This window comes from Oryzias melastigma, linkage group LG14 (genome assembly GCF_002922805.2).
Source record: "Oryzias melastigma strain HK-1 linkage group LG14, ASM292280v2, whole genome shotgun sequence".
NCBI lineage: Eukaryota > Metazoa > Chordata > Actinopteri > Beloniformes > Adrianichthyidae > Oryzias > Oryzias melastigma.
Window position 1 is genome coordinate 13,528,898 of NC_050525.1, and position 15,503 is coordinate 13,544,400.

At 38.3% G+C, this 15,503-nt stretch overlaps 1 protein-coding gene across 1 annotated transcript; it reads left to right on the plus strand.

Annotated features, from left to right (window-relative positions):
- Positions 1–5,213: 5,213 nt before the first annotated feature.
- On the plus strand, positions 5,214–15,294 carry LOC112143033 (calpain-5). Its single transcript, XM_024266771.2, has 11 exons — positions 5,214–5,391; positions 5,499–5,630; positions 6,204–6,412; positions 6,555–6,738; positions 6,813–7,003; positions 10,140–10,217; positions 10,312–10,489; positions 10,583–10,705; positions 11,387–11,589; positions 11,752–11,802; positions 15,110–15,294. Exons 1-11 carry the CDS (start codon positions 5,227–5,229, stop codon positions 15,120–15,122), a joined length of 1,527 nt encoding a protein of 508 aa, XP_024122539.1. The 5' UTR covers positions 5,214–5,226; the 3' UTR covers positions 15,123–15,294.
- Positions 15,295–15,503: the final 209 nt, after the last annotated feature.

Here is a 15,503-nt window from a genome sequence, read left to right on the forward strand (position 1 = left end):
TTTGCACCTTAGATATTAGGGACCGATGGTGGGGGGGTGCTTGGACATCACTGCCAGCAAACACTTGATGTCCTCTCAGTGCCCTTCCTGCCAATTTTAACCCCACCATAGACATGTAGGGCTGTTGGTGGGAGGGAGGGTGACAGGGCATCTCTGCAAGCAATCAGGAGATGCCCTTCTCACCAATTTTAACTGCACCCTTTAGTAGACACACCTCTAACACCACAAATATACACTCCAACAAACAAACACACATGCATCACACAAGAAAGGTGGGACCTTCGACCTTCTGTCCCCTGCCCAACCCCTGGCGGGGGGGTGCGGTCCCTCGGCCTGGTGGTCTTGTCTCTTGGGTGCCGGTCTCCTGGGCCCGGTGGTCTCCTCTCTGCGCCGGGAGTGGGATCTCTGAGATTTAAGATAGAACAGGGGATCAACCTACATCGGAGCCTGGGGGTGTCCAGGTCTCGGTGGTGCGGGTTCCGGTCCTTGCTCTCAAGAACTAGTCCTCTCCAAAACTCCACCAGTGGGTGTGGCTGGTCGGGCCTTGTTGCATCACTCTTCCGGGACCTCCGTTTCTCTTGGGTGAGCCTCTCCTTGGCAGGGGTGGGCCGCCCATCCCTTGCTCCCCCCTGGAACTCCCCCGGTGGGGACGGGCGGTTGTCTGGAGCATTAGGTTGGGTTTCTCTTGGGTGGCCCTGACCCGTACCTGGATGTTTGGCGTGATTGCCCGGCAGGCGGGTTCTCTCCGCGTTCCCCGGGGCGGGTGTTGGGGGGGTCCTGGCTGCTGCTGCCCCGGCGGGGGGTCTTGGAGTTGGGATCGCCGGGTGCTCTCCCCCTTTGTACATTCCATCTTTATTCACATTAGGAAACCATAAACACTCACCTGAGCACAGGAGTCAGCTCACCTTTGCACTAATAGTATATGTGACATAATGAAAGGCTTTATTTGTGTCAATTTGTATGAATAATTGTGTGAGCTGCAGTTATATTGTGTACATTCTGAAAAGTTTAAATGTGGAGACTATCACAATAAACAGGTGTGTTTGTAACTACAGTGTGTGTGTCTAGACCATTCTAGTTATATTATGGCAACTGTATAAAAATATATATAAAATATGTAAAAAAAGAAATGTAAACATACTTGGGTGAATTTTTACATGCTTCTTTCCTCCCCCTAAGCAACAACTGTGTTTGATAATTAATGTATTTACCAAATTAAATATGACTTTCAATTCTTTTCAATATTACTTTAGCCCAGTTTTTATCCTTTATTATAGTTCAACAAGTACTGTTGACATTACTGGTTCCTTTTTTAATTTAATCATTTTTCTATTTAGTTTCAAACTCTTCACAGGCACATTCATACACTTCACTGTAGTTTTCATTTTCCAGTCATTAATCTCCAGCACCCTCTGCTGTATAATGTCTGAATACACAAATTTACACTAATTTTAAAGATGTTTAAAGTACTGTGGTTGTCCTGCCACCTGCTGACTGTAATGTGTACATGTTTGAATGAGTATTTTTAGCTCTCAACAAATGAGTTATTTTTGTCCGATGGAAGTACCGTTCTAGTGACTGTATTATTTTTAAACCAGATGACTGAATGTAGGTGTGTGTCAGGCTTTTCAGGATCAGCGTACAGCCTTTTTTGAAAGTGCCAGCAGGGAAACAGGTTTAACCGTTTTTTTCAAATGAAGTGAGACTGCATGATGTCACGTCACATTCAGAGTTTGCTGTTGTTCTGTACAAACTTACAATAAATCTCCATCTCACACTTTATAAACCATATTTAAAAATTATGATGAAAAATAGAATTTCATCTCAATGTATTGTTATAAACTCTTTGGCAGCAATGACAGAACTCAAGGTTTTCACACAACTGCAGTTTTGGTCTTGTTCTGTTTATGCTGTTGCTGAGTAACAAACTTTCAACTCCTTTATAAAGGTTTTCTATAGAGTTTAGATCTGGAGATTGGCTAGGTCACTTCTAGATCTTGAAATGCATCTTATAAAAAGAGTCCTTTACTGGTCAGGTGTTTGCCTCCACTGTCAAATCATTTATTAAAAAATCACAAGCTGAACATCCAAACAAAACATTTCCTTTCTCCCCTTCAAAGTTACTAACTTAAAATTAAAATGTTCTTTAAGTTAGTAAATATAACATTGCTTGAAACAAATTATAAACATGAAACATAAATGGCACTTGCAGGAATCAACTATCAGGTGCTGTTTATCAAATTAAACTAAACCAATCAAATCACTGTTTTTAGATTTAAAAAAAGAAGACAGAAACATAGGTTTAGTTAGTTTACTGCTATGTGGCAGTGCTAACCTTATGACTACCGTAAGTAGTTGTCACTTCACATGAATCTTGAAAAGGTTGCAAAAAAATCACAACAATTTGGGCTCCACTCATGTAGGCAGAATACTCATGAAATAATTAGAGAAAAATATAATCTTTCCAGTAATCAACCTTAAGGACAAACTATGCAAAGTTTAGAAACTGAAACCTGTTTTCCCTTGTGGAGCTGAGTCACTGCATGACTTTGGAAATGTTCATATGCAGAGGTTTCAAATAGTTTCTTTAGAAAACAAAAGACATGTTAATAGAGATATGTAAAATATGTTTATTAAGAGGAGATTTCTAGAACAAAATCCTTTTAGGACTGCAGTGTGCTCCCCTTTTAAATACTAAACTATTTTGGTTTTAAAGAAAGGTTTGTACTTTGTTGTTTAGTGCTAGCTAATATCATCTGGAGTTGGTATCAAAAGTTGTTATTTTGTTGACTAAAAGCTTTAAACAAACATCAAAGTTTGTAATAAATTCTTCACATTTGATGTTCATTTGTATTTAAAGTGACAAATATCCCACTAATAAATGTAAAAAGGTCATAATTGAACATTTACATGCTTTTATTTCAATGTAGATTTAACAAAAATATTTGTTTGTGGTGAAACCAAATCCTTAAGAGTGTAAATGTATTTAGTCATGTCCTAAAATGGAAAAATTGAAGCGGTTTGTAATTTAACATTATGTACTATAGGAAATCATAAAAGCCCATTCCTAACAAACAAGATGTATGTACTGAAGAAATCTCTTGATCTCTTTCCTGACTGGCATCTATTCCCAATAATTTCATTTACACGTGGTCTTCCTGCATCCTAAAACAGGAAATGCTCCCAAAGACATTCACCTCATTCATTGTATAACTAAATATTTCCTTCCTCGCTTACTGTAAAACATCAATTTAGTCTGAACTTTTAGTGAGAAACAGAACTGATGGGAAGGATTTGATGTTGTTTAGAACTTTTCTGTTTTCAGTTTGACCTGTTTCCTTGAAACCTATTTTGGTATTGAACCATTAAAACATTGTTCTCTAAGAAAATAGATTTTTTTTCAGGCTGTATGTTCACTCAATGTGGCAGACCATAATTAGAGATAAATAAAAACACAACAAGTAAGGCATGTTTGGGAAGGAAAACTCGAGTTTACTTCTTTTGTTTGTGCAGGGAAAACCCATAAAAGGGCATGCAGGAAAAGTTTGCGTGACGTATTTTGTTACAAAAATGCTCTTCCTGTCACACTAGTTTTGAGGCTGTGTTTGTGGGTATTGTTATTTGGATGGCTCTAGTGCAGAGGTTGAACACTTTCGGATCAGAATATCGGAGGTTGGATTCCTGCTTTGTCTGCCCGTATGTCCAGTGTCCTGGTGGTTATAGGCTGGCATCATGTATGAGAGAGCTGGTGCCATCAGTGTGTGAATATGTGTTGTGATTTTGACTGTGACTATAAAGCACCTTGGACCTTTGTGAAGGAAAAGCACTGAATAAGTACACAACATCTATCACTGAAATTGATTCCAGTTTGAATATGTTTGAACCTAATGCTTGTCAGGACCTCACTTTTCACAGTATTAGTAGTACTGTGTGTGTGTTGGAAACTGGTTGTGTCTCCCTTCTTCTTCGCTATGGTCAAGAGCCAATCGTAACAAGCTGGGGGCTTATCCAGGATTTTACATGACATTGTTTGGACTCCATTCTTGTGACAAACATGCAATAAATTATAATCTCTATTCCTATTAGTGACCAGCATAATGTTAATATGATAAAAGAAGAGGACATGGCTGAGATACCGCAAGACGGATGAACTGGAGATGAACCACAAACAGACAAGTTCAGTTTTAAATTTGGTTAGCACATATTTTTGCCATCATGTCAGATATGCAGTCCCTCTTCAGGTTACTCAGTTTCAGTTTGACACAGATCAGGCTGAAAGCATGTTTGTTCACTTCTGTGGTGAAACTTTGTCCTTATCTAAGATGAGGTGACAGCAGGTGGATTGCCTAAGGATCACATGAACATTGTTTATGATGGAAATCAGTGGATCACAAACCGTCATGACCTAAGCACATGTCAGAGTTAAAAATCCTTGACAAGGTTTTTTCTTTTTTCAAGTATTACAGAAATATTGTAAAGTTGTGGATTTCTTAGAAAGATGCAACACAGGTCTAACTACTTTCAGTTTGACTTAGATCGAACTGAAAATAAGCTTCCTTGGTTCTGTGTTCAAACAGCACCAGTCTGTCAGATGTGAAGCCTGGTAACAGTAGGTGGGAAGATTGAAGGATCAAAAGAATGTTGCTTATGTTTCAATTGTTATTGAGCTTTGTGGAAGTAAAGTCGTGGATTTCGTAGAATTTGCTCTGTAAGAAAAAACACAAGAGGGGCGTGGCTCTGAGCAGCACCTATAAGGAAATGTGTCGCTGGTATGTAAATAAGGTTCAGGTATAAACACCTCGGATTTCCTTGTTGTTTAACAGTCAGTATCTTGCTGCTGTGTGAGAGCCGTTGTCCAGGTCAGCATTTATTTCTCCTTTCTTAAATTCTTATTTTATATTTAACACAACTAACACAACACAACTTAAAGTTTTTGCATCATCTACTTGACTCAGTGACTTTTTTTGGTCTTTCATGCTAGAGTTACAAACTAAAAACTGAATTTTAACATTAGTATAAAAATAAGCAAATCTGTGTTTGGACGTTTGATTGCTCTTCGGGGGGAAAGTCTGTTCACAACCCACCTGAGAGATGGATATTTGTGAGGATATTTGTGAGATGAGCAGCAGAACAAGGAAAAGCTTCCAAATCTGACCAGTTTCGGACCAAATCTCTAACTGATCTTGTCTGTTTATCATCCATCTGTTAGGTTTCCGTGTCTCAGCCATGTCCTCCTCTGTTGTTGCGTTCAAAAATCAAAATTATGCTGAACTGAAGAGGGACTGTATCCAGAGGAGGAAGCTGTTTAAAGATCCAGAGTTCCCCGCAAACGATTTATCTGTGTTTCATAAAGAACAACCTCGTGATGTTGTGAAGTGGAAACGACCAGGGGTGAGTGGCAGTAAGAAAAGATGGTGAAACACTGTGAATTCTTTATATTTTTTTCAAATTTCTGTTGAAAACATGATCTAAACATAAACATCATTTTTTTTATGTAGGAGATAACCTCAAACCCTCATTTGTTTGTGGAAGGTATCAATTCCCATGACTTGAATCAGGGGGAAGTAGGGAACTGCTGGTTTGTTGCTGCGAGCTCATGTCTTGCTCTGAAACCAAACATATGGGAAAAGGTGAGTTTACTATGAGAAAGACTATAGCCTCTATTTTAAACAAAATCTAAAGTATTGGTGCATTTATGAACTTAAAGAAACAAAGTCTACTTTGTTTTATCTTATGTAAAGTGCTTTTGTTTGCAACTTGCATCACTGTAGGAACGTTCTGTTTCATGTAAACTAAAAGTGTTACAACTTGGCAAAAAAGTGATCACATTGACCAAACATCATAAACCTTCAATCCTTGCCAAGGCATATGTGGTTGAACGTTGAAAAATTATGGTTTGAACCATTCCTGATAAGTGTGTGGCAAATCTTGGTTGATTAAAATCCTCCAAAATCAATGCTTAAAGAAGAAGACCAAACCTGCAACAGCAGATTTGGATCTCAGTGTCAACCAGCTCAACAGTGGTCGGGTCAGTATTGAGACTAGAAAGTTATGTGTTCAAATTCTAACAGGCTTAATTAATAGGACCTTTATGCCCGACACTGAAACTCGTGAGTTGGATTGGATAACTATTTCAGCCAAAAGATTTAAGATTTTCATTATTAATTTTAAAAAACATTTTCAGTTTTCTTTTCATTTTTCAGGTGATTCCCGATTGGGAGGAGCAGGACTGGGATCCCAAACATCCAGAAAACTATGCCGGGATCTTCCACTTCCGGTTCTGGGTCTTTGGTCAGTGGACAGATGTGGTAGTGGACGACCGGCTGCCTACTGTTAACGGACGCCTGATCTACTGTCATTCAAATAGTCATAATGAATTCTGGAGTGCTCTGTTGGAGAAGGCTTATGCCAAGTCAGTACACTTGATTTATGGACAAGTATTTCTTCTTTTCAGAAATAAGCATTAGCTTTAAGCTTCTTTATCAGAATGTGAAAGATGCTATAAAAAGCGGGACATCTTTATATCCAACTAAATGTTGTGTCTTTAATCTCAGACTCTATGGCTGCTATGAGTCTTTAAGCGGGGGATACACTGGAGATGCTGTGGTGGATTTCAGTGGAGCTGTTTATGAAGTAATCAACTTGGATAAAGAGATTTCAGACCAAGACCAAATCAATCTATTTGAAAAACTACGCAAAGTTTATAAACGTGGAGGAATCATCAGCTGTGGAATCACGGTCTGTACTTAATATATGAAATCTACGTTCTTTAGATACTTTGACTGTACTCACCAGGTTTCTACATTTTACAGGCAGACCGGGATCAAATTGAGGCCAGGCTGGCAAACGGTCTGGTAATGGGGCATGCATACGCTGTGACAGCAGTGAAGAGAGTACACATCGGTCATGGGCAAGGGGAGCACTCCAGGACTGAAGCTATTCCCATGGTCCGAATGAGAAACCCCTGGGGACAAAAGGAGTGGAATGGACCCTGGAGTGACAGGTGAGCTGGAGGCAGCTTGAGGGAGATTAAAAAAACTTCATTACAATGCTTTTGCTTGACACTGACAATTTAAAGAAACCAGAGATCCCTTTTTTTTTTATATTCACGTCTGTATAAATCAATCAAGTGATATAAAGATCCAGGGTTAGTTATGAAGATAGCACTCAGTGTTGAATGACCCTTTTTTTAACCAAAAAATTATTTTTGTTGTTTTTTTTTTTAAATTAGAGCTGTCAGGCGATTAAAATTTTTCATCGCGATTAATCGCATTTGTACTGAGTTAACTCGCGATTAATCGCAAATTAAAATGTGGCCTTTTTTTAAAGGAAAAAAAATGTGTGCTTCGTGGAATTTAGCAGTTCTACATTAATTATGAAAACAAGAATGACAAAATTTATAGTTTTCATCAGAAATACTTTATTTTGTAACATTGTATTGAGATACACTTTCTTAACAATAAAAGGCTGTAACATAAAATGCCTAACAAAATCCCAAGTGCAAGTGAAGGGCATTTTAAATTCAAAACTTCAATCAACGTTCAGTAAAATAAAATAAAAAACATTAAAAATAAAATTTCCATAACACTTTCATGTTCATTTTTTGTCAGGACCAAATCTTTTCCTCCTCTGCTGAACTACAGTAATAAATGAAATAGAGATTTATCATTTCCAATTAACTTTTGTTTTTTAAAACATTAAAGACTGAGAAAAGCGGGATACACTGTGGATAGTTTGACAGTCTGGTACTGCCGCCACGTTCTCTGGCTGCAGCTCGATGCAGCGACGTGTCCAGCGGAGCTCACGCCATGAATATGCTGGCAGACAGACCGCTCTGCTGGGGTTGGATCACGCTTAAACCTCCAGAACGTTTAAAACGTCCCCCGGTGCGCTTGCTGTTCGGCAGCTCTCGGGACGCGGCGCCGGACGCGAGCCGGTACCACCCATAGACTTAATATATAATGGTACCAACAGACGTGGTACTGGACGCGAACCGGTTAGGGTGCAGGAGCTCTCCAGGTCCTAGCGCCGGCCGGTTTTAGCTCGCAGCTCGGTGGTTGGAGACCCGCCCGTGTTCTAGTGAGATCAGCCGGTGAGTTAGGAGGCGGGACGCCCGCGCGCGCGGTATGGAAAGGCACGTATGAGAAAATCCGCGATTAATGCGTCAAAAAAATTGTCGGCGTCAAGCACGTGTCAGATTAACGCGCTTTTAACGTGACAGATCTGACAGCCCTATTTTAAATAATACAAATCCACAAGCCAACAGTTCACTCGTCTTGGAATATCGAATGAATGAATGAAATGGATTATTTCAACCAATCACACACAATATAACATCTTACATTATCAATCATAAGTTGGTCACTTGAAAAGGAAGTGGGAGGAAGCGAACTTATATAATCCCACCCTGGCTTGACCTTACCATTTTCTTTACATGAATTATTAACATCCATTTCAGGATTCAATATCAAATATTTATTCCCTTCAATCATAGATTCATGTTATTAGGAATCACTAAGATCAGTGATGTAATTTAATTTCAAACATCCACAGATAAGTCATTTATATTAATCAGTACCAAAAATCTAAATATACTCAGACGATTGTCATCAGAAAAAAATCATCCACACTAGTCAATACCAAAAATTCAAGTGTATTTAGATCATCATCACCAAAAAAAAAAATTCACCTGTACCAACCAGCACCAAAAATCCAGAGCATACCCAGATGATATACGTATAATCATCTGAATATATTCCAGACCCCCTGCACCGACCAATGCAAAAGATTATCCTGACTGTTTTGCAGTAGCTTTGTGATCAAACGGGTCTGCTTACTCGTGAACCAGAACCGTTCCTGTTTTCCTTTAACATTGATCTTTAGCATTATTGCAAGATGTCCCCATAAAATAAAACCCTTTGCCAAGGGTTCCAAGACTGAACTATTCCTACGATCCGAATTGAGAAACCCCTGGGGAAGTAGTAAAGGGTAGGCCAGGGATCTCCAGTTTTGCTTAGTCTGTTTAGTTTAGCAAACAGCTTTTGTTTATATATTTTATGACTGACTTTATGCTTTTGTGCAATTACTGGTGTGAAGCCCTTTGGGACTACTACTGTGTTGTGATATTTGGCTATATAAATAAAATTGAATTGAATTCTTTGCTATGGTTCAAAGACGTTGCTTGTGCACTGCAATGACCATACCTCAGTAACCCGTGTTAGCTCACTGGCTAAAGTAGGTGAGGGTAGCGCAAAGACAGACAATGTGTGTGATGGAAGTAGTCTAGCATCAAATAAAAGTGCATTAAGACAAAAAAACTAGATTTGGTTCAACATTGAAGGAAAGGAATGGTTGTCGGGCACTACCATGGTATACTGGTGACAATTGCTGCTATGAAACTCAGCATGGAGGGTTCAATGCCAACTAACGAGGAACCACATAAATACTTGTCTCAAATGCTACCTAACTTATCCCAGATCAATTATACTAGCTGAACCTGAATTGAAAAGATATTCCAGTGTGAGAGAACCAAGCAAAGATAATGTGGGTCAAAATCATCTAGGATGGTGTTCAAAATGATCTCATTGGTGTACAGATTTCATGAGAGAAATAAAGTGTAGGGCAAGCACGTTTGCATTAGCCTAGTTATTACCCATAAAGCAAAGTGTCCATAAAACAGAGTTGTTATAAGATTATCCTTCAAACCAGGTCAACAAAATGACTTTGAAAACCTGATCTGCTAGTAAATGTAAAACTTGGCATACTGACTGAAACAAGTGTTGTCTTAGTCAAATGGAGAAGAATGAATGCCTTACATCAGCACTTGCAAATCCTGTTAGATTGAGGATGGGAATAGCCATGAGCAGTTGTAGAAGCAGCAGCAGTAAAATAATACGAAGAATGTGAGACGCAAAATTGTTAGAATATTTCGTCTATGACCAGGAAGGAGATCCAGCCGACCTTAGAAAATAAACAACCATAAAACTGAATAATAGGGTCAATGACTGTGCTAAATCTTTCACTGATGGGAGTGATGATTTTTTTTCTGTAATTACCATATTAGCCACTTCTGGTATTTTAACACACACACAACCTGCCCCTATGTTGATCACCCACCTTCTTTGCTTGTGTCTTGTCAGCTCTAGGGAATGGACCAAGATTAGTGATACAGAGAGGCACAACCTTGGCCTCACAGTAGAGGATGATGGGGAGTTCTGGTAAACACAAAAGATCAATACATCACTGCAGTCCATTTCTGAGGTTAGCGTAAACCTTAAGGATGTCCATTAACAGGTTTGCTCTAATCCACAGGATGTCATTTAGAGACTGGTGCAGACACTTCTCTGATGCAGATGTTTGCCACATTGCTGATCCTTCACAAACGTGGAATGAAGCTTTGCATTTTGGGAAGTGGATCATACATGAAGATCCACAAAGAAATCGCAGTGGTGGCAGGAAAAAAAACAAGACATTTCTACAGAATCCTCAGGTACAGCAGGTTATGAAATTATTCTTGTTTTCCTTTTTTTGTAAACACAGAAGCAAACTAGATTAAAACTGTCTCTTGAAATCCCCTTTTCAGTACCTGTTTGATGTGACAAAGGAAATGGATGAAGTGATGATCACCTTGCAACAAAAAGACCGGAGGATCTATAAAAAAACTGGTCATGGAGATAATTTGGTCATTGGCTTTAGTGTTTTTAAGGTAACATCCATATAACTTTACTTTAGCTTTGTATCCTACTGTCAAAATTAGGCAAAGTCAACATGGATTTGTTTTCTTCTTACATATTTAACTTACACATTTAAAATATATTAGATTAAATTGGTTAATTCCTTATTGAGTTCTCAAATTACAAAAGGCATTTTTAAATTGAAAGCCCAAAATGTTTATGGAATTCTCAAAGGTAAAATGCATTTTCAAATTCCCTGAACAAATTTCAAATTCCATTGTCAATTGAGAGAAAAAAACTTCCATAGATCAAGGTTTAAATAAGCAGACTTTAAAGTAAACAGGTAAACAGAGTCAGAGAGAAACAGACAGTTTTAACTTGTACTGATGAGACGTTAATACAGTCTGACAGATGTGATTGATGAGAGATGTTACTTAAACCAGAACCAACTCAGACAATGAGTGAATCCCAAATATGACAGTTTGTTCTTGGTTGTAGTAAAAAAAAAAAACTCAGCTTCATCTAACAAAAATTACTCTGCAATTCTTTTTGTATCTTTTTGATTGGATACATGTGTATTTTATTTACATTTCTCAAATATTATAAAATCATTTATTTGTGTCAAACAAAAGGCTTATATCATGTGCTACTAAATACATGATATACAGCATAAGGTTGATTTCACTCCTGTAAAATGTAAACTTTGCTTCCAGGTGGAATTGAACAGGGAGCACAGAATGCACCGACTTCTATTTAACAAACAAGTGGGCGAAACGTTTTATTCCAGAGCTCGGTCAGCTTTCCTGAGATGCAACCTTCCTCGGGGCCGATACGTCGTCATCCCCTCCACGTATTATCCTGGTGAAGAAGGAGAGTTCATGCTGCGAATTTTCACCAATGTGGACTCAGGCGTCCGGTATGACAATGATTACCTCTGTGTGAAGTGCAACTTAGCTTTTTAAGGATAAAAAAGCAGATCTTGTAGTTGTCAGATGTTTTGTGATATTTTAGAGAAAAATCGTTCAATTTTACCACATCAAGGTTAAAACTGAAACATTTTTGTCTCCATTTTTCACAGTGAACTAACCACGGACCAACCCAGAGAGCAACGCTGGACTTCATTTTTTTGGTAACCTCGAGTTGTGATTCATGTCTTTGTTAAAAACTTGGAGGGACTAAAAAGCCAGGACAAGACAGGTGGTCACTACAATGCAGCAAACCCGTTCTACACTCTCCATAGGGTTCTGGAGAGCCTGTAGGAGTTCATTCAACCAGTCCATAGATACCGTGAGATTTGGAGATAGTGTTTTTATTTCTGGCAGTTAGTAGGGCCTGCATGTTGTACACTGGCAAAACTATTTAGACTTTATGACTTTTCTGCAAATTAAAGTAAAATATTTAAATTATATTTTATGTGAGTCAACACTAGGAAGTGACAGTGTTTGGCCAAATCAGAATTCTTCCCCTACAGCTTCTTCCTACCCCTACATTTAGCCTACGGAGAGTTATGGTAAAATAGTGCCTTTGAATTCAGATTGCACTCCAACTTGGTGATGTCACCAATATTCGCCTGTCACCTACGTTAGCGCGTAGCTGTCAGCGTTCAGAAAATACATTACAACATCGGGCAACTTACTTTAAAACTTTTAAAAGTCACGCTAAAACAAAAGTCATTTATTGAAATGTGTTTCACTGCTCACCCTACCGGTGGAGGGATACAGTGCTTGAAGTCCCTTCGCCTCGCCCTTAAAAAATCATTTCCAACACCCCTACCACTACAAAAGTCCTTTCAATTGGAGTGGGGTAGGTAGAAGCCGGAAGGGTGGGTGGAAGAATTCGGCCCACGTCTTTTGTCTGTTATGCAGACTTACTGGTTGATTCAGGAAATTCCGAAATGATTGAAACTAGGGATGTCACAATGAGAATTTTTTGTGGTTGATTTGATTTTGAGTCATTTGATTTTGATACAGGTACAGAGTCCCAATTTGGTACTTTTGTAAAACATAAAAAAAAAACAAAAGTTATAAACTGACCAAGGTTGGTCCCCATTTTATTTTATTCCCCGTCTTTTAGCTTTTAACACAGCAGTGCACTTCTGTGAAGTAGCTTGAATAATTGTGTAAAAATAGCAAAAAGTGCAACTATTAACAAAAAAAAAATGTGAACTACAACAAGTCAAACTAGGTGATGATTAGTCATGTGAGAAAGTTTGGACACTGAACCATTAGTTCTTTTTAAAATATTAGTCTTGATAAATAATGATCCATGTTTACATGAAAAATTATTGTTGATTTAAGTGATTTCTCTTAAAGTCTGTGTTGCAGTACAGCAGTGGGGTAATAATTAGTCATGTAACAAAGTTTTGTGACTGTAGCTTTAGTATCATCAGATCATTTTTGATCAGATGTGATCAAGAGATTATGGATTAAGAGTAGGGCCAGGAATTGATAAAAAAAAAAAAATAATTGCAAATCTGGAAAAAATTAATCATGACTAATCAAAAATGTATATTTTTTTCAGACTATTTGTCAGCCACTTATTATCTGCAAATAATCATAATATGAAATCATATGTGAAATTGTACATTTAGAACATTTATTTTTATTCCTTTAAAAGCCTTATTTATTACAATAGAAGGTCGGTTTTGTTCAAAAACTAAATAAATGCCATATTATCTCTTTATTTAAAATAGTTTAAGTTTGTTTTAGTTTATTTTATGCACTACTTTGATCTAAATAATGATAATTAAAATAAATGTCCAGTCCTGATTGAGAGACAACATCTGATTTCGATTAAGTCTGAAACTATGTAATGAGGCCTGATCTCTGATCATGTGATCGGATCAGGACATCTTTTGTTGAAACACTAAATAATTGTAGAAATCAAAAATCCCATTTATTTATTTAAGATCATTTCTGTAAAGAAACATTTTCAAAAGAAGTTTCCATAGCCACATTTATATTCTTAGTAAAAATAAACTGCATCCACTGTTGATAGGTAATGCTGTATTACCCAAGTGATAGAGGGCAGTGTTACCTACTTCAATACTTGAGTTAAAAGGCAATTAAATGCCCTTATTAAATAGTTGCAGTCAAAATTGTCCTATAATTGGGCTGTTTTTATGTGGCTTCATCAATAGGTAATATTTCGAATCATTGCTCTGACTTAGAAAACAGTCAAGTATTTTTCATGCACACAAAAATGACCTTTTTCTTAAATTTAGATAGATAGATAGATAGATAGATAGATAGATAGATAGATAGATAGATAGATAGATAGATAGATAGATAGATAGATAGATAGATAGATAGGGTCTTTAATAATCCCTTAGGAAATTTAAATGTGGTCATCTGCTGACAATCATAAAAACATACACACATAAAGGACAATAAGAACAACAGGAGTCGTAGATTTAGAAACAAAATTAAAAGATTAAAAACTAAATTAAAATTGCAGGAATAAATAGTTAAATATCAATAGATTAAATAGATTAAAAATTTGTGGATTAAAACAATTAAAAGCTCCTCAGATGCTCAGCCAAAGAATTGTACTGCCGGATGGCGCGAGGAACAAAAGAGTTCTTCATTCTGTCCGTGGAGCAGCGCTGGGACAGCAGTCTGCTGCTGAATGTGCTCCTCCTGCTGGTGAAGGCCTCATGTAGGGGGTGGGAGGGATTCCTCATGATGGACCTGAAGACGGCCAGAGTTCTCTGCTCTGCCACCTCCTCCACAGGAGCCAGCTTCAGTCCCACCACAGAGCTCGCCCTCTTGATGATTTTGTTGAGCCGGCAGAGGTTCTTCTTGCTGGTGCTGCACCAGCACACAGCAGCATAGAGGAGAGCACTCGCCACCACAGACTGATAGAACATCTGCAGCAGCTTAGTGCAGATGTTGAACGAGCGCAGCCTCCGGAGAAAGTACAGCCTGGACTGACTCTTCTTGAAGAGCTGATCTGTATTGGCGGTCCAGTCCAGCTTGTGGTCCAACATGACCCCCAGGTATTTGTAGGTCTGCACTCTCTCCACGCTGTCTCCCTCTATGTGCAGCAGCTGAGGTGTTGAAGCTTTCCTCCTGAAGTCCAGAACCATCTCCTTGGTCTTCTGGACATTCAGCTGCAGCTGGTTCTCCCTGCACCAGTCCACAAAGTCCTCCACCAGCCGCCTGTACTCGCTGTCCTCTTCTCCTTTGATATAGGCCACAACAGCTGTATCGTCTGAAAACTTCTGCAAGTGGCAGGTCGTGGTGTTGTAGCGGAAATCAGACGTATACAGAGAGAAGAGAGAGAAATTTAACAATAATTCTTCTTTAATAGTTTGCATGCTGGGGTCATGGTGGGAGTCAGTACTTTGCCAAATGGCACTTTGGCTTCTGCCCTGAAACTGGGCAAAGACATGTTTTTTCTTCACTTGACTTTCAATTGTTTTGTTTTTTTTCCAGGTGTGGAAAATGAATTTGGTGAAGGAGGAATGTGTGGACCAGGTGGTGTTGTCTGGATCACCAATGAACTCTCAAAATTATCTGAAGCTCCAGCTCAGGAAGAGGGACAGTAAGATGGCAGATGAAATGCCCGGCACCATCAATATTAGTGTTGTTATTAAAACTGAACTGACAGCTAAAAAATGTATATAGGAGTGCAATTTCTATGACCTATGCTGATAATGCTGTTGCTAAACCAGTCAGAACCAACCTTATATAAAAATGTTTAAATGTTAAAGAAATTGCAAAACTTATTATACAAAGACTCTTAAAAAATCACATTCTGTCAGTTATTCTATATTTGTCATTATTTTTATTATTTTTTAGCCATTTTTCTTGAAGAGTTTTTATTTTT

What these genes read in the sequence shown, in the direction of transcription:
- LOC112143033 (XM_024266771.2), top strand. Translation starts at nt 5,227, where the DNA reads ATGTCCTCCTCTGTTGTTGCGTTCAAAAATCAAAATTATGCTGAACTG. An exon ending in AACCAAACATATGGGAAAAG is followed by an intron (nt 5,631 to 6,203) that starts GTGAGTTTACTA and finishes TTCATTTTTCAG; the next exon opens with GTGATTCCCGATTGGGAGGA. An exon ending in CATTTCTACAGAATCCTCAG is followed by an intron (nt 10,490 to 10,582) that starts GTACAGCAGGTT and finishes TCCCCTTTTCAG; the next exon opens with TACCTGTTTGATGTGACAAA.